Source organism: Piliocolobus tephrosceles, chromosome 7, assembly GCF_002776525.5.
Source record: "Piliocolobus tephrosceles isolate RC106 chromosome 7, ASM277652v3, whole genome shotgun sequence".
Classification (NCBI taxonomy): domain Eukaryota; kingdom Metazoa; phylum Chordata; class Mammalia; order Primates; family Cercopithecidae; genus Piliocolobus; species Piliocolobus tephrosceles.
The window spans coordinates 126,795,874-126,822,894 of NC_045440.1; the positions used below are offsets into that span (position 1 = coordinate 126,795,874).

At 38.0% G+C, this 27,021-nt stretch overlaps 1 protein-coding gene and 2 non-coding genes across 3 annotated transcripts; 1 reads left to right on the forward strand and 2 right to left on the reverse strand.

Annotated features, from left to right (window-relative positions):
• ZHX1 (zinc fingers and homeoboxes 1) lies at window positions 1-27,021 on the reverse strand. Its single transcript, XM_023224421.2, has 4 exons — window positions 26,883-27,021; window positions 19,290-19,402; window positions 4,891-7,740; window positions 1-1,868 (listed from the first exon to the last, which is right to left on the reverse strand). The coding sequence occupies exon 3, from the start codon at window positions 7,513-7,515 to the stop codon at window positions 4,894-4,896; it is 2,622 nt and encodes an 873-aa protein (XP_023080189.1). The 5' UTR covers window positions 7,516-7,740; window positions 19,290-19,402; window positions 26,883-27,021; the 3' UTR covers window positions 1-1,868; window positions 4,891-4,893.
• LOC111551689 lies at window positions 14,805-14,911 on the forward strand. The gene has a single exon (XR_002734437.1). It is a non-coding gene; the product is annotated as a U6 spliceosomal RNA (small nuclear RNA).
• Window positions 18,661-18,763, reverse strand: LOC111551737. The gene has a single exon (XR_002734447.1). It is a non-coding gene; the product is annotated as a small nucleolar RNA U13 (small nucleolar RNA).

A 27,021-nucleotide genomic window follows, 5' to 3' on the forward strand; every position in this document is an offset into this window, starting at 1 on the left:
TCACTGTAAACTACTAATCACTACTAACTTTTATTTTGTATTCAAGGTCACAATCAACCAGAAGAGGGTTCTTTTGCTCTGTCAAATAAATATATTTAAAAGCTAGCAAACGTCAGAGAAGACTTTTATCAGGCCTATAAAAGAGATGAGGGAAATTTATTAATAGTTATTTACAGCTACACGGAGTTAACATATTGCAAGGGAAACAAATATATTCAAAGGCTTCATTTCTAATACTTGACATTTCAAATTTTGAGAACATTAAAATTATTGTCAAACAAAACTCAGACCACATTAGCAATGGTTTATAAAAGGGAGCAATTTAATCATTATATTACAGAGTGCTTTAAGAAGTTTTAAACGTGTAAAAGAAAAAAAGCTTAGTGCATTACAGTCTTTACATTGCTTCTTTTTTAAAAAAGTTAACAATAGTATGAAAAAAGCCACCCACAAAGCCAGCTGTCTGAGTGAGGAAATCAGCTACATTGCAGCATTTTGGAATTACTAATAAAGCTATAGTTAAAAAATAAAAAGTTTATAAAAATGAAAGCAGCATGCATATTCAAGGCTTTTTCATAACATTTTCAATGGCTGAAAAACATTTAACCAAGAGCTTAATATTTATTATTCATTAAATTAGAGAAAATAAACTGGCCAAGCCTACATCTGGTCATTCAGAAAAACATGTTAAAATCCAAAGCTAATTTAAACTGAACATTTCTTCTATGAAGAAAGCGGGTTTTGAAAAATGGTCCTATGGTCACAAAAGAAAGGGTTCTTCCCAACATGAATGAACAGCACCAGTCTTTACAAAGTTTGTAAGTTAGTATGAACTTTCAGTCTCCTGATACGGCAAGAGTTAACAGTTAACACTCCCATGATTCGTAAGTGAAAAGCTAACTTTTAACTCATTATGATCAGTTCAGAATTTTTTCTCTATTCACTGAAATTGTTATAAAAGTAGAATTTCACTGAAAGATAACTCTTAAAAATTCTGATCTGACACCTGTATAAACATTTCTGATTCCCACGATTGTAAGAAAACACTAAGTATATATTTACTACATGATTATTTTCCACATTTTTTGGTGCAGTATTTATTTCAAAGTTTCTCCCTATCCAAAATTATGCCAGTTTCTTTTCCTTCTTCAGAATTAATTACCTTCAGTTTAAGAAAAGAAAATCAGTTTCTAATGGAACAAGTAACAGTAGAAACAGTGGTATCCATGAATGTGTTTAATGAAGGATCCAATTATTAAGGGCCAGTGAAGCCATAAAATCTTATTGTTTCAACATATATAAATAGGCTGTTTTTACATTTGAAATTGTATAAGCCCATGCACAACTTTTAATCTTAGTGCAGGGTCTGATAAATAAGACATAGTAATAAATCAGGGTTTGGTTTTTTTACCCATTCCTAACAATTTTTACTGTAAAATTTTTGGTCAAAGTTCTAAGCTTAATCACATCTCAAAGAATAGAGGCAATATAGCCCATCTTACTAGACACACAGTATTAAGCTGGACTGAATATGAGGACAAGCTCTAGTGGTCATTAAACCCCCTCAGAAAGTCTAAGATTCAGAATGTCTCCATCATATTAGAATAAAAATGTACTGTATTAAAATTTAAATTGAATTTTTACAAGTTGTTTTTTAATTAGTGTTCTATTTACATTGCAGAACTTCCACCAACTGCAGTAGTTTAACTTTGGCACAACATTAAGTTCCATTTCTTTTGGGTATTGGATCCTGTGTTTTGAGTGTGTATGCCCCAAAACGTTTTCAATGTCATCAAAGATTGGGCCAATTCACAGTAAATCAGACATCTTGAGTTGAAGAATTGATTCTCCTTCAACGTTTTAGGCAGCTATAAAAGAAAAACATCATAAAAAACTGAAAATTTAAAGAAAACCGTATTTTAATTTTTACTACTTTTAGAAATAAAAGTATCAATTATGCATGAAAATACATCTTTTGTATTCTCTTGAAATCACCTGCCACATGTCTCACACAATACACTAGACTTTGTGTGCAACTCATCTATGTATATGTTCTTCATATGCTAGATTTGCTGATAAACATTTATCACCTTTATGTAATAATTGATTTAAAATTGTATTAGCAGGGAGTATATATTTCATTGTCAGTATCTGTAATAAGCAGACTATGAAATCTAAAGACTTGTACTTTTTTCTATTTCTATATAAGGTACAAAAGATATATGTACCTCACTTCCTGTAATAACTATTTTGGGAAGGTTTTGGTAACTTTTTTCGTAAACTGAAGAATATTTAAATGAAGAAATAACTGTTTCGAGAAGGCTATGGTGAATCCTCTTATAACTGAAAAATTATTTTACTAAGCCAATGATAACTTGATGTTTTATAAATTTAGACTTTTGCGTTATTTTAAAAGCAAGGCATGCTTCTATGCCACCACAAACGTATATAATATAGTTTGGCTCGGGGTCCCCACCCAAATCTTACCTTGAATTGTAATTATTAAGGGACAGTGATACCACAAAATCTTATTGTTTCAACATATGTAAACAGGCTGTTTTTACATTTGAAATTGTATAAGCCCATACATAACTTCTACTCAGGGAGTGTCGGGGGAGGGAGCCTGGTGGGAGGTGACTGAATCATGGGGGCAGACTTCCCCTCTGGCTGTTCTCATGATAGTGAGTGAGTTCTCATGAGATCTGGCTGTTTGAAAGTTGTATGGAACATCCCCTTTTGCTCTCTCTCCTGTTCGGTCATGGTGAGATGTGCTTGCTTACCCTTCTTCCCCTTCGCCTTCTGCCATGATTGTAAGTTTCTTGGGGCCTCCCAGTCATGCTTCTTGTTAAGCTGGCAGAACTGTGAGTCAACTAAACCTCTTTTCTTCATAAATTACCCAGTCTCAGGTAGTTTTTTATAGCAGTGTGAAAATGGACTAATACTGTGCATGTATAGCATACATCATATCATTTTTTGAAAACTGTAGCTTTAGGTGAATTTTCTGACCAGAATTAGTATCCATTACAGTGTTAATATATAACGTAAGAATTATCTACACAAACTTAAAGGTCAAACTAAATTGTACTAAAAAATCTGCATTATTTTTGAAAGACTGCAAGTCCCCAAAAAAATCATTGCAGAGGTTACAACAACAACATTTACTGCTGCAACAAATTTGTTGATTTAATCTTGGCTGAGTGCACATTCTTGTGTTTAGCAATAAAAAAAAAAAAAGGCCGTTAAAAATATTTTATGTATCTAGGTCAGAAGAAAGCCTGCTCTGAAGATTTCTGACATTAGGAAATGGAGGGCTGCACTTCAGGATAAAGCTGTACGAAACTGTTTAAATTCTTATAACTTAAAATGATTACATTATACCCTATAACCTGGAATGATATTTATACTGCTTATTAAAATAGGTATATTTTTAGTTTCATCTGTTATCCCTTAAAAAATATTAACAAGGAGAAAACCTGAGAAAGGATTGCCAGATAGTAAGAATAGTGCCTGGCACACATTAAGCTCTCTATAAATAATTGTTAAAATAAATAAAACCAGAGAGAAGATATAAGGGAATTAAGGAAAAACTGCACAGAATAAGAGAGCAGAGAATTAGGGGATGGGATATCGATGCAAAAAGCCAAGGAAATAAGCAAGCATGCTCACGTGTAAAATAATAATGAGGGTCAACATCTCATTTCCTTTCTTACTGTTTGAGAACACTGCAGTCATTTCTGATAGCAAGATGCTATCTGGACTACTGACAGACATACACAAACATTTCATGACAACTGCATTGTTTTCAAAACAGTGTACTTTTACCCTGGAACACTCCAAAACAAAGAATAGCGAAGAATAAAACTATGTTATTAAATTCCAGAAGTATTAAGAATTCAATTCCTAACTCCAAAGCAGGTATCTGATTTGCAACTACAGTACAACTTTAATTAATCCAATTTATAAAATAACTAAGATTTAAGGAACATGCCAAAACCTTTCAAATTTAAGCCATATTTATTTGCATTTTTAAGACTACAGAGATATACTTTAAATCAAATACAATGTTAGTGCTGGTAGCAGGTTTGTTTTATACCAAAGAATGAAAAGATATTTTAAGCAATGGGGTTAATATCAAATCTGTTATTTGCCTTTTGATTTCTAAAACAGAAATAATTTATACCACAGTTTTCAAAGACAGATGCTACCTAAGCAAACATGAATTTATATATGGCCTAAAACAGACCTTTGACTTTTAACAGAAAAAGATATTGAGTAATTCTATAAATTACTAAAAAGATACCAAGTAATTTCATAAATACATAAAACATTTTAAACTCTAGTTAAAAATCTAATAAAGTTTTGAGAGCAATGCAATGAAGAAAAAAAGATACCAATTTTCACCTAGTTTCCTAAAACTGTGCAATCCTCAACCCTGTGATAAGTCTTTCCTTTGGTGTACTTTTCCCCTTCCTTTTAGTTTTCATTTTTGAATTCTTTCCTTAAATAGGCAAAAAATGAAGCTTTAGTGAAGGGGGCGTTGCAATAAATACATTTTAGTTATCTTTAGTATTTGTTTGTGAATCCCCTCAACCCGCCCGCCAGTCTCCCTTCATAGAGACTGGGTAACTTTCCTTCAAAACAAAGTAAAAAAACCCCAATTCATATGAAAACTAATAATTAAGACATTAAACTCTACATAATAATAATAAAACTACACATGATAATCATTTATCTCTTGGCTATACTAGTGGTACCTAGACTTATTAGGGAAAAGAAAAACTACTTCAGAAAAAACTGTCAAAAATGAAGATGACTGATACAACAAGGTGACTGTTCAAAATGTATGTGGCTGATGAACATATACACAGATTAAAAATTTACATAACTTACATTTCAGTCATCTGATTTAGAAAGCTTCCGTTTCACATGTCGTGGAGGTTCCCAAGTGTCACTATCATCTGTTTCTTCTTCATCCTCTTCCTGGTCATCAATAACTTCATCTTCCTCCTCATTTTCCTCAAATAATTCTATACCTAATTCTGATCTTCTCTGTCTTTCTGCAAACCACTCTCTGACCTGCTCATAGCCCATATGTGATTTGTTAACAAGTTCATCAAGGTCTTGCTCATTAAGAAACTTGTGCTTCAGGTAATAATCCTTAAGTATTGCAGTTCCAGTTTTAAATTTTATGAGTGATGGTCCCCTGTCCCAGTTGTTAATTCTTTTGCTTCCTCTAGGCCGCCCACGCGGTCTTCCTCTTCCCCGTCCTTTGGGTCTCCCTCTCCCTCTTTTCCTAAGGGAAGACAGACCATTCATACTACTTGAATTGGCGCTCTGATAGTAGTAGTACCATTTCAAGTTTCCATTCTTCCAAGCATAACGGGTGTCCCCAAACCAACTAACTATGTCTGTTCTAGCAAGCCCGCTTTCTTTGGCCAACTTGTCATATTCTTCTGGTGATGGCCACTGTGTCCGGACAAATGCACTCTTAAGCATGTGCAGCTGCTCAGGTGTTTTTTTACATATCTTGCCTGTACTCCCTGACTTAGGTGCACCAGATTCATCTCCAGGAGAAGTTTCTCCAGCTTCTTCTTTGGAACTACCTGCATTACTTTCATCTATCTCCATTTTCTCTTCCTTTAAAGCTTTTGATTTCTTCTTCTCTGTAAACCAAGCATCGATTTCTCTTCTGGTAAGTTTGGTTTGTGCCCTTAACCTATTTAATTCTTCATCTGTAAGTACAGAGCTGTTGAGAAAACTTGCCTGAAGGACACGAAGCTGCTCTGCAGTTTTCTCTTTAAATTTTTGGGGAGTAAAGTCAGGAAAAGGATTCCAGGATTGCTTAGGCTGTGCAGTACCAACAGATGGGGATTCTGTGGTTTCATCACTGGAGTCTATAATAATGGTGGTAGAGGAATCATTGTTGAGATGTAAGCACTGATTACTCTTTGAATTTCTCTGGTTGTACCTTGTGTCACTAAACCATTTTTTAATCTCTCCTTTTGTCAGGCCTGTTATTTTCATAAGTCTGATAATTTCTGAATCATGGGGAAACTGATTTTTAAGGTAGCTAACTTTTAATTCTGCCAGTTGCTCTTTTGTCTTTTTTGCCCGAATGCCAAATGAATCAGGGTTTACCAATGCAGTTTCATGTTTGACACTTTGAGAAGCTGGAACTGCTGCTGTTGCTGGCTTTGTTTCTGCAGTAGGCTGAGCAGCAGGTACCTGACTTTTCTGTACATTATTTTGACTTGGAACGCCTGCCACTGTCAAGGCTATAGGTGCTGTAACTGGCAAGCTGTTTGTGCCAGCTACTTGAGTAAGGACCAGACCAGGCTGACCAACTATTTGGCATGTCTGTAAAATAGATGGTAAACCATTACTCCCTGTGGAAATGTGTGTAGGAATAACAGTTATGGTCTGAGGTACAGTATGCACTGTTCCATTGAATTGTTTCCTTCTTGCCTCCTCTACTTCCTCGGGAGTCCAACTAACACCATGTTTTAAACGTTGGGCTGAAAACCATATCTTGATCTGTTCCTCTGTATATTTTGCTTGAGCAGAAAGAACTGTAATTTCTGACATTGTTGGATAAGGGAATTTGTTGTAGGTGTTAAGTAAAAGGGGATTGTTATCCAATGCAGCATTGTAGGTGGGAATGCTATTAACAGGGATTAAGACTTTGGGAATCAAATTAGAATTCTGCTGAGCAGATACAGCAGTTATCACCTGTGCCAATCCAGGAAGAACTGCTGCCGGTGTCACTACCGTGCTGGCAGTACTTGGATGTATTCTGTTTACAATGGAAGTACTTGTATTAGATTCAGAAGCTGAAGAACTTGGGTTTTCTACAATTTCTTCACGGTCTGGTTTGATTTCATTCTCTTTCTCTTCAGGAACGTCCTCAACTGAGTTATGATGAACTGCAATCCGTTTGTTTTCCACTTTATTTTTCATCATTTTCATGATAGGAGTTTTACTGATAGATATTCCTGAAGAAGAAACTTCTGTAGGTTCTGCTTGCTCTAAATTCTCCTCTTTAACAAAACTACCATCAAAAGTCAGATCATTTATTGTTTGTTCAAAGATTGTCTGGTTATTACGTTTCACCATAGTCAACTTAAAATTCTCTTCTCCTGGGTGATATTTCAGATTATGCTCAGAAAGTGCATCATACCTTTTGGTAAGAAAATTGCATTCGACACAAACATAGGATGAATTTAGCACTACATTGGGATGTTCTGAATCCACATGAAAAGTAAACATATTTAGATCTGGAGTTTGAAAAGTACAATATTTACATTCATATCCACCTTCAACTTTTTTATTTTGCTGATTGTCTGAATCCACAGATTCATTAACTTCTTCATCACTTGAGATACTCTCTGCTCTGGTGTTTTCTACAGGTGTAAGTACAGGAGGACCTTCATCCAAATCTGATATCAACTCAAGGTCTGGATCTTGTTCACTGGCAAGGACCATGCAAGGTGTTGTTGATTTTCGCCTGCTTGCCATTCTGATGTTACGAGGAAAAGCTCAGTGGTGATTAAAAAGCATCGAGGCTTAAAACTGTTCAGTGTTCTTCATTTGAAAATAATGGCTTTTCGTTCTTCAAGTCCATTTTTGTGCTCAACAAGTCTCATTAGCAGCTTTCTCATGGTGCAATCAAGTAAAGAGCTTATTGTTGGCAGATAAAATACTGTTGAATTTCTGAAATTTTTGAAGCACAACTCCAATCACCTACATTAAAATAAATTTAAACATGTTTAAAAACAAGTAACTATGATCTTTTAAACAAATTATAGTTATAGTTCGCTTATATGAAGTGGCTGGATAGCTCAGTTATAAAGATCTAGAATAAGATAAGAATCAGAAAAAATATCCTCTGAAGATCAAAATAAATGTCTCCAAGCCAACTAACTTACTGAACGTTAAGTACTTTACCTTGGGTCAGACACAAGCTTATTCATTTGAATTTTTTAGCCAGCTATATATTAGAAGACAAGGGGGAAAGGGCCTGCTTTGGCAAGCACACTATTATTAATGTGAAATGGCAATGTTAACAAGGGAGGAACTTTAACACTATAAAAAACATTCACAGCTACTAAAATATTATGGCCATTAAGTGTGTAAGAAATTCAGCCTGGCCAACATAGTGAAACTCCATCTCTACTAAAAATACAAAAATTAGCCAGTTGCAGTGGCAGGTGCCTGTAGTCCCAGCTTGTCCGGAGGCTGAGGTAGGAGAATCACTTGAACCCAGGAGGCAGAAATTGCTGTAAGCCAAGATCACGCCACTACATTCCAGCCTGGGCAACAGAGTGAGACTCCGTTTCAAAAAAAAAAAAGACAAGAAATTTAATCCATTAGTTCATTAGTATGTCCTCTTCTTCCTACTGGTGTAACTCATCAGCCAAAAGCATGCTTCAAGTATGGCAAAAATAGCAAAGATGGAGGATGAATAATCAAAGTTTCAGAAACATTATTCTTTTTCTTTTCTTTTTTTTTAAGACAGAGTCTCACTCTGCCACCCAGGCTGGAGTGCAGTGGCGCAATCTCGGCTCACTGCAACCTCTACCTCCTGGGTTCAAACGATTCTCTTACCTCAGCCTCCAGAGTAGCTGGGATTACAGGTGCCTGCCACCATGCCTGGCTAATTTTTGTAGTTTTAGTAGGGACAGGGTTTCACCACATTGGCCAGGCTGGACTCGAACTCCTGACCTCAGGTAATCTGTCCACTTTGGCCTCCAAAAGTGCTAGGATTACAGGCATGAGCCACCGTGCCTGGTCTACCAGAAACATTATTCTTAGCACTTGCCACAATGCTACCAAAAGTTATAAAGCATATCCAATCACATCAGTCTCCTGATGCAGGTCCCCAATGTTGAAAGAATAAAGTTCAAACTCCTTGTGGGACATATAATCCCTTTCACAACCTAGTCTAACCTCGCTTTCCTTCCTCCTATTTCCTTATGCTTTAGGTACACTAGAAATGACTGACAATTCACAGACATTCAATGCACTTTCAGACCCTTGCTCAGGTGCTTCCTTAGGTTAGGACACTGGATGCATTGATCTCTCTCTGTGCCCTCCAGGACAGCAGTCCCCAACCTTTTTGGCACCAGGGACCGGTTTCATGGAAGACCATTTTTCCACATACCACACTGCCGGGGGATGAGATGGTTTTGGGATGAAACTGTTCCACCTCAGATCAGGCATTAGATTCTCACAGGGAGTGTGCAACCTAGAGCCCTCGCATGTGCAGTCACAATAGGGTTGTGCTTCTATGAGAATCTAATGCCGCCACTCATCTAACAGAAGGCAGAGTTCAGGCAGTAATGCTTGCTTGCCTACCTCTCACTTTCTGCTGTGCGGCCCAGTTCCTAACAGGTCATGGATTGGTACTGGTCCGTGGTACAGGGGTTGGGGAGCCCTACTAAAGACCACCTTCTTTCTCCCTTTCACTTGATCTCATTTCCTCCCCTGTTTACTTTCTAGTCTAGTACTTACCATACTGTACATGGCAGAGTAATATTACATTTCTGTCCCTGCACCCCCATCCCTATCTGTGGTCTCCTTACTATAGATATTGTGTCTCTCTCTTTTTTTAAATAACAGCTTGCTATAATTTGGATGTTTGATCCCTCCAAATCTCATGTTGAAACTCAATCCCCAATGTTGGAGGTAGAGCCTAACAGAAGGTGTCTGGGTCATGGGGTCAGATCCCTCGTGAACAGTGTGGTGCTGTCCATGTGGTTCTCACTCTATCAGTTCCTACAAGAGCTGATTGTTAGGAAAAGCCTGGCACCGCTCCCCTGTCTCTCTTGCTTCCTTTCTTGCCATGTGATCTCTGCACACATGGATTCCCCATCATCTTCTGTCATGAGTGGAAGCTGCCTGAGGCCATCACCAGAAGCAGATGCTGGAGCCATGCTTCTTGAACAGTCTGCAGAACTGTGAAACAAATAAACCCTTCATCTTTCTAAAGTACCTAGCTCTGGGTATTCCTTTATAGGAACACGAAGAGACTGAGACACAATTTTTTTGAGATAAAACAAAGTCCCTAAAACTCTGGATTGAGCCAAGAAACTTTGTATCTTCAACCTAATGCTCTCCCAGCTGAGCTATTTTGGCTGACATCTCATTAATGTTGCATTCCCAAGTGCATACAAGAAGCCTGAATTCAAGGAGGTAATCACACAATGTTTATTAAATTCACTAGAACGAACAGGAAAATAGTCCTACAAAACTCAACAAGACCTGCAGGAGGCACCACCATAGAGAACAGTATCTGAAATTCACAATAACTAAATCATCAAGAAAACATGAATTAGGATCATACAAATATATTTAAATAAATTTTATACCTAAAATTTGTAAAATAAAAAGTTTAATGCTAAAGTTTGCATTTCTGAAGTCTAATCCAAATGAAAATGAATGAAATGGGTAAGTAATTTCATTTATTCTCCACCACAAATTAGAGCTATTTTTAATTTACTGGCACACTAGCTAAATGGAAGAGAAGAGACTGCTTCAAAAATTATAAAGCAAAACCAGGTCCCCATGAGACAATACATCTAGTCAGTAAATGGAGAGACATCTTTAGGAAAGAGAGCAGTCCCAAGAGAGAATACCCCGATTTTGAAGGATGGTAAAAATCCTCCTCATTGGAATTATTCAAATACAGACTACACGTCCAAGCAGCAGAAGGAAAGTTGGACTAAATGTCCTTTGTTCCCTAATTTCCCATATTACCAAATAAAGAGCATCAGTTTAAAAATAATAGTGGTATTAATAATCCAGATCCCTACTCTCAACAGTGTCATTCTTTTCTTCTTTAAAACATTCTTGATTTCTAAGATATTATAAAGAAATCACTAATATTTACAACTATTTCTTAACCACATGTTATAAACTAAGCCAATGTTATCTTTTAATCAAATAGGGGTTGCCATTATTTTTTTTCAAGTATCAACACAGATGTTTGATCACTTTTTCTCATTAGAAACAGGGAATTCCTTAAATGGCTCTAAATAAGTGGTCCAGACATGGTGGTACACATCTGTAATCCAGCTATTCAAGAAGCCAAGGCAGGAAGATTCCTTGAGTCTACGAGTTCAAGACTGGGCAACATGGGAAGATACTGTTTCTAAAAAAATTGTAAGTGGAAGAGTAATAAATGAGCAGCACTCGTATTTTGAACAGTAAAGAGAATTGTTGAAAGGCAGAGGAGTAAGCTATTTTGTGACTGTTACTTTCCTGGAATCTGAGAGAGACTATATTTAATTGGGATATAATAATAGTTGGAAGGCAAGAGGGTTTCTTTCTGAAACTTTTTCCTCAAAGTGGTGGTTTTCAAACTTTTTGTTTTAAGCAAGGGAGCCCTTTCTTCAAACAAAATGCTATGAGAAATCCCAGGTCAAAACATAAAAGAGGAGCCATCAGCCAGGTGCGGTGGCTCACTTCTGCAATCCCAGCACTTTGGGAGGCTGAGGCCTGCGGATCACAGGGTCAGAAGATCAATCATCCTAGCCAACACTGAAACCCTGTCTCTACTAAAAATACAGAAATTAGCCAGGCGTGGTGGCGTGCACCTGTAATATCCCAGCTACTCAGGAGGCTGAGGCAGGAGAATCACTTGAACTCGGGAGGTGGAGGTTGCAGTGAGCCGAGATTGCACCACTGCACTCCAGCCTGGGTGACAGAGCGAGACTCTGTCTCAAAAAAAAGAAAAGAAAAAAGAGGAGCTATCTGGTTGGAGGAGGCAGAGGTTAAACTACTCTCTGACCAAATTCCATGAATCTTACAATCCCCACTTCCACCTTTCAGGGATCCTGAGCTGTGTTTAAAAGCCTTTGGCTTGGCCGGGAGCGGTGGCTCACTTCCATAATCCCAGCACTTTGGAAGGCCGACGCGGGTGGAACTCGAGGGCAGGAGATCGAGACCATCCTGGCTAACATGGTGAAACCCTGCCTCTACTAAAAATACAAAAAACTAGCCGGGCATGGTGGCAGGAGCCTGTAGTCCCAGCTACTTGGGAGGCTGAGGCAGGAGAATTGCGTGAACTTGGGAGGCAGAGCTTGCAGTGAGCTGAGATCACACCACTGCACTCCAGCCCGGGCGACAGAGCAAGACTCCGTCTCAAAAAGTTAATTAATTAATTAATTAATTAATTAAAATAAATAAAAGCCTTTGGCTTAAAACTTAAAACATACTGGCTGGGTGCACCTGTAATCCCAGCACTTTGGGAGGCTGAGGAGGACGGATCACTTGAGGTCAGGAGTTTGAGACCAGCCTTGCCAACATGGTGAAACCCCATCTCTACTGAAAATATAAAAGTTAGCTGGGTGTGGTGGTGTACACCTGTAATCCTGCTACTTGGGAGGCTGAGGCAGGAGAATCACTTGAACTCAGGAGGTGGAGGTTGCAGTGAGCCAAGATCCAGACATTGCACTCCAGCCTGGGCGATAGAGCCACACTCCATCTCACAAAAAAAATATATATATATATGTGTGTGTGTGTGTGTGTGTGTATGTATACATATATATATATCAAGACAATATATCAGTTTCATCAAAAATCCTCCTCTCATTGAGCCATTGCTCAGCCATGAAATTCAAAAACTCATCTAGAGAGGCCAGGTGCAGTGGCTCATGCCTGTAACCCTAGCACTTAGGGAGGCTGGGGGCGGGGGGGGGGGGCTGGGTCACTTGAGGTCAGGGGTTCGAGACTAGCCTGGCCAACATGTTGAAACCCCATCTCTACTAAAAATACAAAAATTAGCTGGGCGTGGTAGTGGGCGCCTGTAATCCCAGCTACTTGGGAAGCTGAGGCACGAGAATCACTTGAATCCGCGAGGTGGAGGATGCAGTGAGCCAAGGTTGCACCACTGCATTCCAGCCCGGGCGTCAGAGAGAGACTCTATCTCAAAACAAAAAAAAAAGAAAAAAAAGACTATTTCCTTGCTATAATCTACTGTCAGACCCCCATGATTTTGCTAACAAAAGTAAGGTCAATGTATTATTTAATGTATTTCTAAAAAGAGACTGAGAAGTCCCAAAAGAGTTTCAAGATTTGGTCCAAAAGCTCAATTCCGCATAATGTGTTATAGTCTAAAAATAGACCAAAGAGCAAACAAAGGTATCCTTGGAATTCTTATTATAAAGTCATAAGTTTGGAGGAAACAAGGATCTTAGTACAACTGCCCCATTTTTATGGAAGAAGAATCCCAAGCCCAGAGTAATTAATCCATAAAGGCATTGTGGATAGGGTAAAACCACAGGTTTTGCAGTTACCTTTGTCAATTAGCAGTTAGGTGCCTGGAAAAGCTATTCAATTCAACCTCAATTTTCTCACGTATAAAACCAAGATTCTTCAATTCAACAAATTCTATTCAACAACTATTTGTTGAATGTCAACCATGTGAAAGGTACTGTGTTAGGCAGTAATGATGCAATGGTGACAAGACAGGCAGTCTCTGGTTTTTCAGGTACTAGCAGTGAAGCAAGGAAAGCAAGCTGAGAATAACTATGATTAGTGCAGTAAGACAGGAAGTATCAGGAACTATATGAGCACACTGCAGGAGGCTTCTAGAAAAGAAGCAGAGAAGGCCTCCCTGGGGGAAACAGAAATAGTAGTATCCACATCAGAGGAAGTAAAAATGCTTCCTTCACTTACTTTGACACAAAGTAGGTGCCTAATTGTTGCTATCTTGAGTCCCTGAAAAATTATTTCCGGGAAAAAAAGAAACACCATTTATTTAATATTATAAGTTCTCTCACCTTTTTTTTAAGCAACTTAATCAGCTGAAAATGCACAAAAATTGGATGAAAAAGTAGGAGTAAAAATACAGAATAAGAATTTCTAGGATGTTGTTCCTATTCATCTCCCTTTATCATTAAAGTGCAATGGGACTGGGACAGGAAAATTGCTGTATAGAAATCACTATTAGCTGAAGGCATCACATTCTCTATTTGAAGGTCAACTAAAAACAGGGCTCAAAATCAATTTGGGGAAGCTTGCACTATTTACCTATAAAAAGAGGTTACAGGTCAGTTGCACAACTCAGTAGCTAGGTGACTCTGCAATTAAAACACAATTAAAATTAAGTCTGCCAATAAAAAAAAGTATGCTGTAAATGCATCCAGCACTGTGAATGTAATTACTTTACAAAACTGCTTTCAGTTAACTTTTTAGTAGGGGAAGTGTTTTTAGAAAATTGATCAAATTAATTAATTGCTATACTGCCACTAAAATCGATAATCTTAAGAGTAAGGAATATGGAAAAAATTACCCATTTACTATTAAATTTTTTAAAACTCAGAAAATTTGCATATTAATTATAATAACTGTGAGGAAATATGTATGCAGGTGAACAAAGATGAGATGAGAATATTTAAAAAATGAAAATTTCACATGAGATTATGGGTGACAATTTTATGTGTGATATTCACAAGCTTTCTTTTTCTTTTGTGTTTTTTTCCTTTTTGTGGAGAACAGACTCCTGTTATGTTGCCCAGGCTGGTCTTGAACTCTTGGGTTCAAGTAATCCTCCCACCTCTGCCTCCCTGTGTTGGGATTACAGGCATGAGCTACCCTGCCTAGCCTACACATTTTCTTTAATATTGTTAGCACATTGCTTTATTATAAAGTACCATAAACAATACTTTCAAGACCCTAAAAATGCAAATAGACTAAAATATTTCTATGGCCAATGTATGACCAATATTTCTATGGTCAAGCTGGAAAGAAAGTTTCTTTTCTATTATTAAGGCAAAAAACATGGCTACATAAAGGATTTTCCAGTGCTGGCTTCCACAGCACAAATACTAAAATTGGAACCATGCAGAGAAGATTAGCATGGCCCTTGGGCAAGGATGACAGCAAATTTGTTTAAAAAAATTAAAAAAAAGAAAAGGGAGGGAGGGAGGGAGGAAGAGAGGAAAGAAGGGAGGAAGGAAGAAAGGAAGAAAGAAAGACAAGGAAGAGAAGGAAGAGAAGGGAAGGACAGGGGAGGGGAGGTGAGAGGAGGGGAGGGGAAGGGAGGGGAAGAGAGGGGAAGGGAGGGGAGAAAGGAAGGAAACAACAAAAAAAAAAAAAAAAAAAAAAGGATTTTCCAGGGAAGCAGGAATCCCTCAGTATGTAGCATTCAGGTATAGTTTTTGGAGCTCTGAGAAGTCAGACTGGCTCTAAGAGCCCTCAAGACCACCCAAACACAATCTCCAGGGTGTAGATCTAGACTAGCCAGTTACCATATATCTATCTGTATACTGGATCTTCTCCTGAGGGTAGGATACCCTTCAATCAACTTATGATTCTGAACTCATCAAAACAATTAAAATTTGTACAATTTTACAATTAATATTTCTCTACAGAAAAGCATTTTAGTAAAGCAAAATGTGTTTCATCACAATCTAAAAAGTTTGAGAGTTCTTATCCAAGTTCTTCTTTTAGATCAGAAAGAATATCTATTTAGCTATCTACTATATTCCCAGGGCCCAACAAAATATTTACTAGGACCCCAATAATGTTTGCTAAAAAAATATCTTTAGGCCAGGCGTGGTGGCTCACCTCTGTAATCCCAGCACTTGGGGAGGCCAAAGTGGGCAGATTAATTGAGGTCAGGAGTTCGAGACCAACTTGGTCAACATGGTGAAACCCCGTCTCTACTAAAAAAATACAAAAATTAGCAGAGTGTGGTGATGGGTGCCTGTAATCCCAGCTACTTGGGAGGCTGAGGCAGGAGAATCACTTGAACCCGGGAGGCAGAGGTTACAGTGAGCCGAGATCGCTCCACTGTACTCCAGTCTGGGTGACAGAGCGAGACTCCATCTCAAAAAAAAAAAAAAATGTAAATATAGCTATACTATGTATTATTACATACATTTTACTTCATTAAACACTCATTTATAGAAGAGCTATAAAAACAATTGTGCTTGATTTACCATAGATTACTTCCGATGGTAAAATTCTTAATAAAAATTGCCTTAGTCAAGAATATTAAAACATCCTTGAATCTAAAACATTCTATTAAAGTACAGCAATGAACATTTAATAAACATTTACTAACATCTAAAATGTTATTGTAATACATCAGTTTTATATACAAATTGAGTATATTTAAATTTATGGATTACTTAAGAGTAAAACAAGGGAGAGCAAATATTCAAAGAATGATTTTGGCAGTGAAATTCAGGAGAAAAGCGTATAGTTACTATAAAGACAGCAAACGCAAATTTGTACTTAGAATCATTACTTCTCTGTTTTATGAGAAAACTATACTTTAATAGTCTTCTACTACATTGTTAAAAAAATTAAAAAGTCCTCAATGTAATACACTAAGAAGTTAGTGGACTGTTTCAAATTCTATGCTTACTACTACTAAAAAAAGTCTAAAATATTTTATAATTAAGCAGAGCCACAACTGCACTGAATTTGCAAGCTTCTGGTTTTTCTGGCTGTCTTGGACTTCAAATTAAATGATTAACAGATAACAGTATGTTGGCCTAGTTAGCCACAAAAGCATGTTATTTGGTAAGATTTTATGCGAATAAAAACAAACTTTTTTTTTTTTTTCTTGAGACGGAGTCTCACTCTGTTGCCCAGGCTGGAGTGCAGTGTTGCGATCTTGGCTCACTGCAACCTCTGCCTCCCAGGTTCAAGCAATTCTCTGCCTCAGCCTCCCAAGTAGTTGGGATTACAGGTGACTGCCACCACTCCTGGCTAATTTTTGTATTTTTTTAGTAGAGATGGGGTTTCACCATGTTGGCCATGCTGGTCTTGAACTCCTGACATCGTTATCCGCCGGCCTCGGCCTCCCAAAGTGCTGGAATTGCAGGCGTGAGCCACTGTGCCTGGCCACTAACTTTGTTTTTTATACCAATTCTGGGTCAAATAAGAGCATTCAGAGCTGGGCGAGGCGGCTCATGCATGTTATCCCAGCACTTTGGGAGGCCAAGGCGGGTGGATCACCTGAGGTCAGGAGTTCAAGACCAGCCTGGCCAACATGGTGAGACCCTGTCTCTACTAAAAATACAAAAATCAGCCAGGCATCGTGGCATGCACTTGTAATCCCAGCTACTCGGGAGGTTGAGGCAGGAGAATCACTTGAACCTGGGAGAAGAAGGTTGCAGTGAGCCGAGATCATGCCATTACACTCCATCCTGGGTAATTACGAAGAGCAAAACTCTGTCTCAAAAAAAAAAAAAAAAAGAGCATTTAGAAGATACTATAGTTTTTAGGGATCATGTTAATTTTGATGTAGCATCAAAACTAAAACTGTTCTTAGGTAGCAAAAATATGCACATGGAGAATCCCTCGGAATCTGCATTTGTATATATACTGAGAATGTTTAGGACTCTGTATTCTATTTAGTGTCACTTCTCTCTCTCTGAATCAAGAGTTCTGTTTAGCCAGTTGAAAATACTTTAACACGTTTGTTTTAAACTAAAAGTTACAAATACACAAAAATCACGGAATGCCTAAACAGTATGAACAAAGAATGAGGTCAGATTAAAACAAAAGGTACCCACTGTGTTAAAAAAAATAAAGGTTACTTTTACACAATTAAGGTATTTTCAAAGTTAAAATGTAAAAATAAAAATAAAATGTTAAAATATTTAGAAACATCAAGTTCTTAAAAAATTAAATTAGGAATTTGACAACACAAATTTATATCCACAGCAGATGTTCTTAACGATTGCTGGTAACCTAGAATCACTATCTGAGAGATAAATCTCAAGAAAACTGCCAAAAAATAGTCTCAAGACAACAGAAAATCAAGTATTAAAGTGAATATACAAACAGGAATAAAAATAATAAAAGTGAAAGCATCTAAGAAATTGTGGTCAAAGATAACCAAATGTCAGAGGATACCTTTGCTAATGCTAATTAAGGCTGAAAGGTAGGAAACCCTATCCTCTCTACCTGTTTTTTCCATCTGAGAAAGCAGACCTTAATGACACTAAAGATTAAAAGAAGAATCCAAACTGGACAGATTTTTTCTGGCAAGCTCCAACCACAGACTGGAGGAGTGAAATGTCTTTTTGAAAGGTCTCTCCCTAGGACACTAACATTCTAGTTTTCTCTGCACAGCTGGCAGGTAGGTAGGTAGGTATGTAATACATTGAAAGTGATATATAAACTAGCAGTATCATGAAATATCTTATCTTGTGAAGAGTTTGTGAATGTGATCAAAAAGTAATTTTCTGCCGAAAACAATTTTTCCCTACTTCTCTCAAGAAGGTGTGTTAAGTCTTTTACAGTCAGTCTAACACAAGAATGCTATTCTCAGTTCCAAGTGAGATTATCTCTGAAGACTGAAAAACCATTCATCTGGTCATTATCTTCTCTATTTATAAAAGTAAGGTAACTGTTACCCACTTCACTGAGGACATAATAATTAGATTTTTCAAAATACTTTGAAAGATAATAGTAATCAGTATTGGTAATATCAACTTAAAAGAACTCTGTTATCAATTTTTTAAAAATGAAAACTACCACATTAATGTTTATCAAATCTTTCCTAGTATTTTCTGGAATCATCTAAAATAACAATTGGATAAATGCTTCTTATAAAAGCCAATTAATTAATCAGATAAAATATAAAAGTAATTACATACAAATATATTCGAATATATATATATATGTATTTTTTTTTAACGTCACACAGGTAATGTGCCAGTGTCGTAACAAGGTTTGAGAAAGGCACATTTCACACATGAGCATGAAACCCAATCATCACACTTATGAACTACAAAAGGATCAATATTCAAATATTTAAGTTTTGGTATGGTTAATACAAGTAAGAGTATTTAATATTCTGACTCTTATAATTAACTATTATTAGTAGCCTACGTTTTGAAAATATAGTTTCAGGATTTGTTCTTGAACATCCTGAAGCATTTTTCTGGATACAGGTAAAAGCATAGCAAAATTTCTAGATAAATTTCCCCACACCAAAGGTACATTTTGTCTTGTTTACCTCTGTTATCACAGCACTTGGTATAGTGCCTGACACAGCAGATTTCATCAAATACTAATTTTAAAATCAATTATAAATATACCATATAAGCTTTATTATGAAGTGTGATGCTGTCTCTTTTGAAATTAAAGCAGTCCTATAGTTATAGCTCTTAAAATTTGAAAGTATATTAAAAAAAGTGTTAACATATGTCTGCTGCTTTTTAAGGAAAGCTTTTAAAAACTTTAGCCAAATATAGTATCATGGAATCTAAAGTGAGTACATTCAGTATCTGAGTTTTACCATACCAAAACAATGAAACACATACTTGCCACAGCTTCCTTAGCATTCTGTTCTTGAAATGGAAGGGTATCCCTTCTAGTTAGATGTTTAGCTCAGGCCATCATCACCAACAGGTCCAAAGTAGCTGTCTGTCTTCTCCTACAAAAAATTCATATTTTATTATTCTAGATATAATTTAGCCTTAGTCAGGAAGTTTCTACAATTTATGGCTTAGTTTTTAATAAATAAGTGTAATTTCAAAAAAAAAAAAAGTTTATTCCCTCATCAAAACTTTAAAAGAACCATTTAAATACCAATCCTAATATTGGTAGGAAACACAAAAACTACACATTAAAAAATTCTATTTGTATTATACAGAACAACCAAATAACCACTACACCATTTTCAATAAAATTTCAAAATGTGAATATATGCCATCTGTAAAGTGAAAATTGAGATGTAGAAATTGGGAGTTCTTTAAAATGAGTACATAAGCCAGCGCAGTGGCTCATGCCTGTAATCCCAGCACTCTGGGAGGCCAAGGCGGGCAGATCACCTGAGGTTGGGAGTTCGAGACCAGCTTGACCAACAAGGAGAAACCCCGTCTCTACTAAAAATACAAAATTGGCCAGGCATGGTGGCGCATGCCTGTAATCCCAGCTACTCAGGAGGCTGAGGCAGGAGAATCACTTGAACTGGGGAGGCAGAGGTGTCAGTGAGCCAAGATCGCACCATTGCACCCCGGTCTGGGCAACAAGAGTGAAACTCTGACTCAAAATAAATAAATAAGTATACAAAGGTTATGAAGACAATTTAGTTAAACTAAGAAATGGAAGTACTTGTATATGTTTATGTGTTTGTACATAAACCTAGTGACATTTGTATCCTAATTTATTACGTTAATCAGAATGGAGAGGATTATTCATGCTGACAACACAAGCCAAAACAAGTTAAACAAACTAGTAGTACTTGATCTGTAAACATGGGGTTATCTAACAGAATGACTGGGGTTTAGCCATGTCGTTTTTGCATGAAAGCTACTACCAAATGGCTTTACAATCAGTGCACTGTGAAGCATTAATATCACGCAATCAAATAAATAGAAAATAATTCTCTGAAAATTCAATTACTGTACAAATATGTTGTAGTATATAACCTAGAGCAGTTAAACCAATCAGAAAAGTTTAATAAAGCTACAATTGCTTCTCTTACTAGAACAGTCATAAATAACACTTTTGAAGGGTTAAAGCATTTTGGTTGTATTCTTTTTTTTTGTTTTGTTTTGTTTTTTGTTTTTTTTTTTTGAGACGGAGTCTCGCTCTGTCCCCCAGGCTGGAGTGCAGTGGCCGGATCTCAGCTCACTGCAAGCTCCGCCTCCCGGGTTCACACCATTCTCCTGCCTCAGCCTCCCAAGTAGCTGGGACTACAGGCACCCACTGCCTCGCCCGGCTACTTTTTGTATTTTTTAGTAGAGACGGGGTTTCACCGTGTTAGCCAGGATGGTCTCGATCTCCTGACCTCGTGATCCGCCCGTCTCGGCCTCCCAAAGTGCTGGGATTACAGGCTTGAGCCACCGTGCCCGGCCCTTTTTTTTTTTTTTTTTGAGACGGAGTCTCGCTGTGTCGCCAGGCTGGAGTGCAGTGGCGTAATCTCGGCTCACTGCAACCTCTGACTCCCTGGTTCAAGCGATTCTCCTGCCTCAGCCTCCCGAGTAGCTGGGTTTACAGGCACGCACCACCACGCCCAACTAATTTTTGTATTTTTAGTAGAGACAGGGTTTCACCATGTTGGCCAGGATGGTCTCGATCTCCTGAGCTCAAGTGATCTACCCGCCTTGGCCTCCCAAAGTGCTAGGATTACAGGCGTGATCCCTAACTGGCCTTTTGTTGTATTCTTTAAGCACTATTCTCTGTAAACTATAATGAATAAATATTAAGGAGGATTATTTTCCCAGTTAACCTTATTTTTTGATTCCTGCTACTACTACAGGTTTATGAAGAAACTTCTCACATCAAGAAATAATGTAAATACACCAGTCCCCTAGTAAAATACCTCTAGATTAAGTTAAAACTTAGGTTGAATAAGTACACTATTCTCATGAAAAGCAAAAGAGCATTTTCCTGGTAGGCCCAGTGAAGCATCTTGTTATCTCTGTAGCCTGGGACTCTACAGTTTCATTTCCTGGTATCTCCTTGTTCTGCCACTCGTTAGCCATCAATCTACAGGATGTGGACTAGAAGAGAAGATAGGAAACAGCTGCCAAAGAGGGAAGGTTATTTTCCAAAATGAATTATTAATACTGTAGGAAACTGGTAACCTATTTCAATCCATTCTTAAAATCACACAGTAATTGCAAGATATTTTACCGAATGAGTCTCTTAAGAAGAGCTGCCAAGACATGTAAAGGCACAAGGATACCAGAGGAGCAAAAATGAGCTCATCGGTGCTTTTGAATGAAAATCCTAGTTGCTTGATGTTAAGTTCCTGATACTGGGATTACTTCAGAACATTTCTATCTAATTCAAAGTATTTTTCTTAATTTAGTATGAGTGAATTCCAAAAATTAAAGAGCTCATCTCAGCTATATACATTATATAATAAAACAGAACAAGCTGTTCTGGTAGTAGATGGATTACAAAAAAAGACCAAGAGCTTGAAAAATTTGGAACAGACTGGGTTCAAATCCAGCACTGCCACTTACTAGCTGTGTGACTTTAGACAAATGGCTTAGCCTTTTTGTGCCTCAGCCCTGTCATCTACAAATGGGGCTAGTAATATTAATAGGATACTACTTACTTAATAGGGTTGTTGTGAGGATTGAAATAGGTAACACATGTAAAGTTTCTGGAATACTTCTTGGTGCTTAGAACACAATGAATGTTAGCAAAGAAATCTTTGTTTAAAATTTGCTAACTGTTGACAAGTGATAAAATACTTTAAGAATCTGGGTAACAACCAACCAGCAAAATGTATTTGCCATTTCGTACCTTTGAGCATATTAAATCATGCTGGAACAAGTTGGCTTCAATAGGCAGGTATTAATCAATCAAATTTAACCTCTCCCCCACAAACATTTTCTGACCTTAGCTTCAAAATGAATCATTACTGTATCACATATTTAAGGGGTATTTCATAGAACTAGCAAACATCTGATATAAGTAATTTTATCATAGTAACGAAGTAACGAGCAGAAATTGTTCTCATGATCCTCCCCGCTCCCAAGTACAGCCCATGTCTAGCAAAGTTTTAACAAACTTCTTTTTAAGAATATTGGATTGTAAAAGAGAATAAACTTAGGATAGAAGAAAAACATAATTATGAGTTAAGTGCTTAGAAATATCAGAACCTCCTATCTTCTTTCATTTCTCACTAAAAAACAAAAAAGGAAAAGAAAGATTTTTAAGAAGGGGAAAAAGGATTAGAAATCTTGAGAAATAGGAAATCACCAAAATTTAATGAAAGAGTTATTTTATTTACAATAATACATGATATGGCTATGACTTCAATATTTTAATTTTGTTAAGATAAATTCTGATATTATTTTTTAAAATCTAAAACTAAGAACTGAAAATTAAAATCTTGCATTAAAAATTATTTATTTAGCTGAGTGCAGTGGCTCACGCCTGTAATCCCAGTATTTTGGGAGGCCAAGGCGGAGGACTGCTTGAGGCCAGGAGTTTGAGACCAGCTGGGGCAACACAGCAAGGCCTTATCTCTACAAAAAAAAAAATTAAAAATTAGCCGGGAATGGGTGACACACGACTGTAATCCTAGCTACTCGAGAGGCTGAGGAGAGAGGATTGCTTGAGCACAGGACATTGAGGGTGCAGTGAGCCATGATTATGCCACTGCATTCCAGCCTGGGCCACAGAATGAGACCCTGTCTCAAAAAAAAAAAGGATTCAATTGGCTCCCTTGACTAAACATCATTCTTAAACTGCTCATGTATACTTTACTTTTATTTTTATTTATTTTTATTTTTTTTTGAGACGGAGTCTCGCTCTGTCCCCCTGGCTGGAGCGCAGTGGCACGATCTTGGCTCACTGTAAGCTCCGCCTCCCGGGTTCACACCATTCTCCTGCCTCAGCCTCCCAAGTAGCTGGGACTACAGGCGCCCACCACCGCGCCCGGCTAGTTTTTTGTATTTTTAGTAGAGATGGGGTTTCACCGTGGTCTCGATCTCCTGACCTTGTGATTCGCCCGCCTCGGCCTCCCAAAATGCTGGGATTACAGGCGTGAGCCACTGCGCCCGGCCACTGCTCATGTATACTTATTTTCCAAAGTATATGATCATATTTGTTTATACCAAAGGTATACAGTCTTACCTCTTAAATTGGAAACCAACTGTATAAAATGCCAAGATTAAGTATCTTTTAAGATCAAAACCTGGCAACTACATAAAAATTTACATATTACTATTTACTTTAAGAATATCCTGTATAAAATGCAGATCTCCAGAATGTAAACTCAATGTATATTCTGATTAATAATCGACTAAGTCAGCAACTTCAGTCATGCAAATCTGGTTATTCATGACTACAAATGTATCAGAGCAACAAGGATACAATAAAATGTATCAGTAGTAGTATAGAAACATTGACTCTTATTCTAAAGACAGTAGCAGTTTCAAAAACAGAAATATAACTTACTTTTGAAAATATGTATGATTATTTAAAAGGATTTTAAGTTGAAAAAATTTAGTCTTAACAGTAAATGTGCTTATCACAACATAAATAAATACTTACAATGGTTTAAAAAATGTGTATTACTGGCTAGCACCATAAACAGTACAATAGATAATTCTAAAAATCTCTCTGAATAATTGCATTGGCTATGATATTAGATTAAAAACTAGGTGCTGAACTTTCAACACTGTTAATTTAAGTCTTTTGGGCCCAAATTCACAAGCTGTAAACACAAATAAAAGGGTTATTTCCTCAGCTACGTTTGTGATCATTTTAATAATTTTAAAAGCATTTTCATTTAAGTATTGTTATAATTTACAGCAAACTAAGTCTCAAATATCACATTTTATGCTTAATTAGCATAAGAAATATAATACATCATAATATAACCTTTCCATCTTAATATAAAATAATAGAAAAGGGAGAAAAATCCTCAAAATTAACCACCTCTCCTATGCTATTAATTTCGCTAATAACTGTAAAACTTTGTCCCCATTTATTGAAAAAAAAAAAAGAACTTACAATTATCATTAAAGGTGAAATAATTGCTACATCATGCATGAACTACCTCCCAAATCCAGTGAAATAATAAGCTTAGCTATAAAGGAAAGAAATGTACTAATGAGTGCTCACTAGCACAGACACATTTATGTTTTCGGCTTTAGCATATTTTCAAACCATCTGGCATTAATGCCTCTCTGGTTCACCCAGCCTAATCTGTTCAGAATTGAATATAAATCTAGAGCTACCTGCACACTGAGGAAACCAAAGAACAGCAAACATGCATACAATGTTCCAAATGTGAAGTTCTAAACTAGTTTATACTTGAACTCTATCTTTAAAACATTTCCACTGAAGATGTTAAAGCTGTTTTGAAATTATAAGAATGGTTCAAGAAATCTCTATGAATCATCACTATCATCAGTTACCCAAGTATTACTCTTTATTTCTCATTTTAATCCTGATTGTTAAATAAGGAATCTGAAGAGGTACTTCAACAAAAAAGATTCACTGGTAACTGAAATGCTATCATTTTGTATCGAAAAGGTCCACGATTATACATTTTACTTTGTATAAAATTAGTCTGCTTAGCCCTCAAATGCTTTGAGAAAGGAGAGAAAAACTAAAAGGAAAAAAAATATTCATGAAAGTCCTTTCTCTTTTACGTCCTGTTACCGCATTACTGTCAATGGCAGCACTCACATTTCTTTTGCTTAAAATCAGGAGTCAGAATTGCTACTTCAGAAATTAAAATAATCGATGGGTATACTAGGGCCAATTTCCCTGTTAAAACCAACTCCTGCTCACCTTCACTCCCAACAAAAAGAGAATGACTTTTTCAGAATAATTTTTCATAAACAAAGATAATTAATGTAGCACCATATAACACAAATTAAAGGTTTCAGACAAAGACTGAGAAACAATGACCAATACCAACAAATCTAAAGTGCTCTTATATATGTATACACACAACACACACACACACCTCCCAAACCAAATATTAACTGTTCCTGGGGGAAAACTGCTTCTTCCTCCCTAACCGTGAACCGCTGTATATTTTCCAATTTTGTTATTTTCCTTTTTCTGCTGTCACATTAACCTCCAAGAGAATTGCTTAAGTTACATGGAATCCCAGCCTAATCACATCACAACTTCTCTCTCAGCCTTTTCTTACATTTTTCTCTCAAAGATTATCTCTTCGCATTTTTTTTTTTTTTTTTTTTTTCTAATAGCTGGGTTGAGTTGACAGAAAGGGCTGTGGAATTTCTGCTGTCCGATATCTTCCCTGTATTTCTCTTTTCTCATCCCTAGTCCCTGTTCTAATTCCCCTGCCTGCTGTTTCTCATTGACGCCTTCCCAGCTGCTGGATCCTTCACGAACCTAAGCTAAGGAAATCAAATGGAATCTTTTCCTTCTCAGGGGCTATGCTCTTTCCATACAGTTACCCACGGAGGAAAGAGGACAGGAAAGGTACTAAAACAAAGAATTGCCAAGTCCCTTTACCTCCAACTTTGGTGTAAATATATAAGGAAAGGGCATCTGCCAGGGCTCTTCTTTCCTGCCCTTAGACCTTGTTCCTCTCAAACCTCTCCTTCCCAGCCTTTTATTCCCCTTGAGGAATTAGTAGATTGCTCACTGTGGGCCCTAAGGCTTGGAGGATTCCCATGGGTCAGCCCCCACACCCCCACGCCCCTACCATCCTCTTTAATTAACTTCTCCCTAAATCCCAGGGCTTCCTCACAATCGTAATATGGTTCTTAAGGACTCAACTCCCAGTCTTTCCCAAAGTTGGGACACGGCCTGGCCCCGAAACGGGTGCGCACAGCCTTCCTTGAACTGGAGGTAAGGACTTCTCCCGAACGGTTTGCTCGGGCTCCAACCTCAGTCAGTGCGCTCAGCTCCAGCAAGAGAATCTCTCCTTACCCTCAGGGAGACTGAGTCTCCACGAAGTAGCCACACGCCCCCGGAGGACAGCGCTCCCGACCTCCTCTAGAACTCCCAACATCACTGGGGTGCTCCCTCCGGCGGCGCCCTCCGCTGGGAATACGCAGTCTTCACTCCCCTCAACAATCCTAAGTTGCTCAGTCCTCACCAAGGCAGGGAGCTGAGATTTTCCCTCCAGAGAGCCCCCCGCCCCCAAGCTCCTTCGGTGGCGGAGACACCCAAAAAGAGCGAGGGAGGCTGTGGGTCTGTCTGTCCCTCTGCGGCGACTGCCCCCAGCCGCGAGGCAGGCCCCGTCCGTCCCCCTCGGACGCCCCGCGCCGGGTCCACCACGCCACCCGCCGCCGCGAGCGGGCTCAGCCCCAGGGGTCTCTGCTGTGAGGCCACCCTCCTCCCGCCGGGCCCCGCGCCACTCGCCTTTCCCGTGCCGGCCGCGGACTCTGCGCTCCGGTTCCCACCCTCAGCCCAGAGTCTCCAGGCCCGCTGGTCGCGGGGCCGGCTCACGCCACTACCTGCAGGGGCCGCCGCGCCTCTCAGCGCCACGCCGCCGCCATCTTGCATTTCAAACCGGCTGCACTTTTCAGGGAGTCAACTCTGACCTGTGAACCCTAAACCCGGAACCGCTCGGCGGGCCCGCAAAGGGGCCTCAGC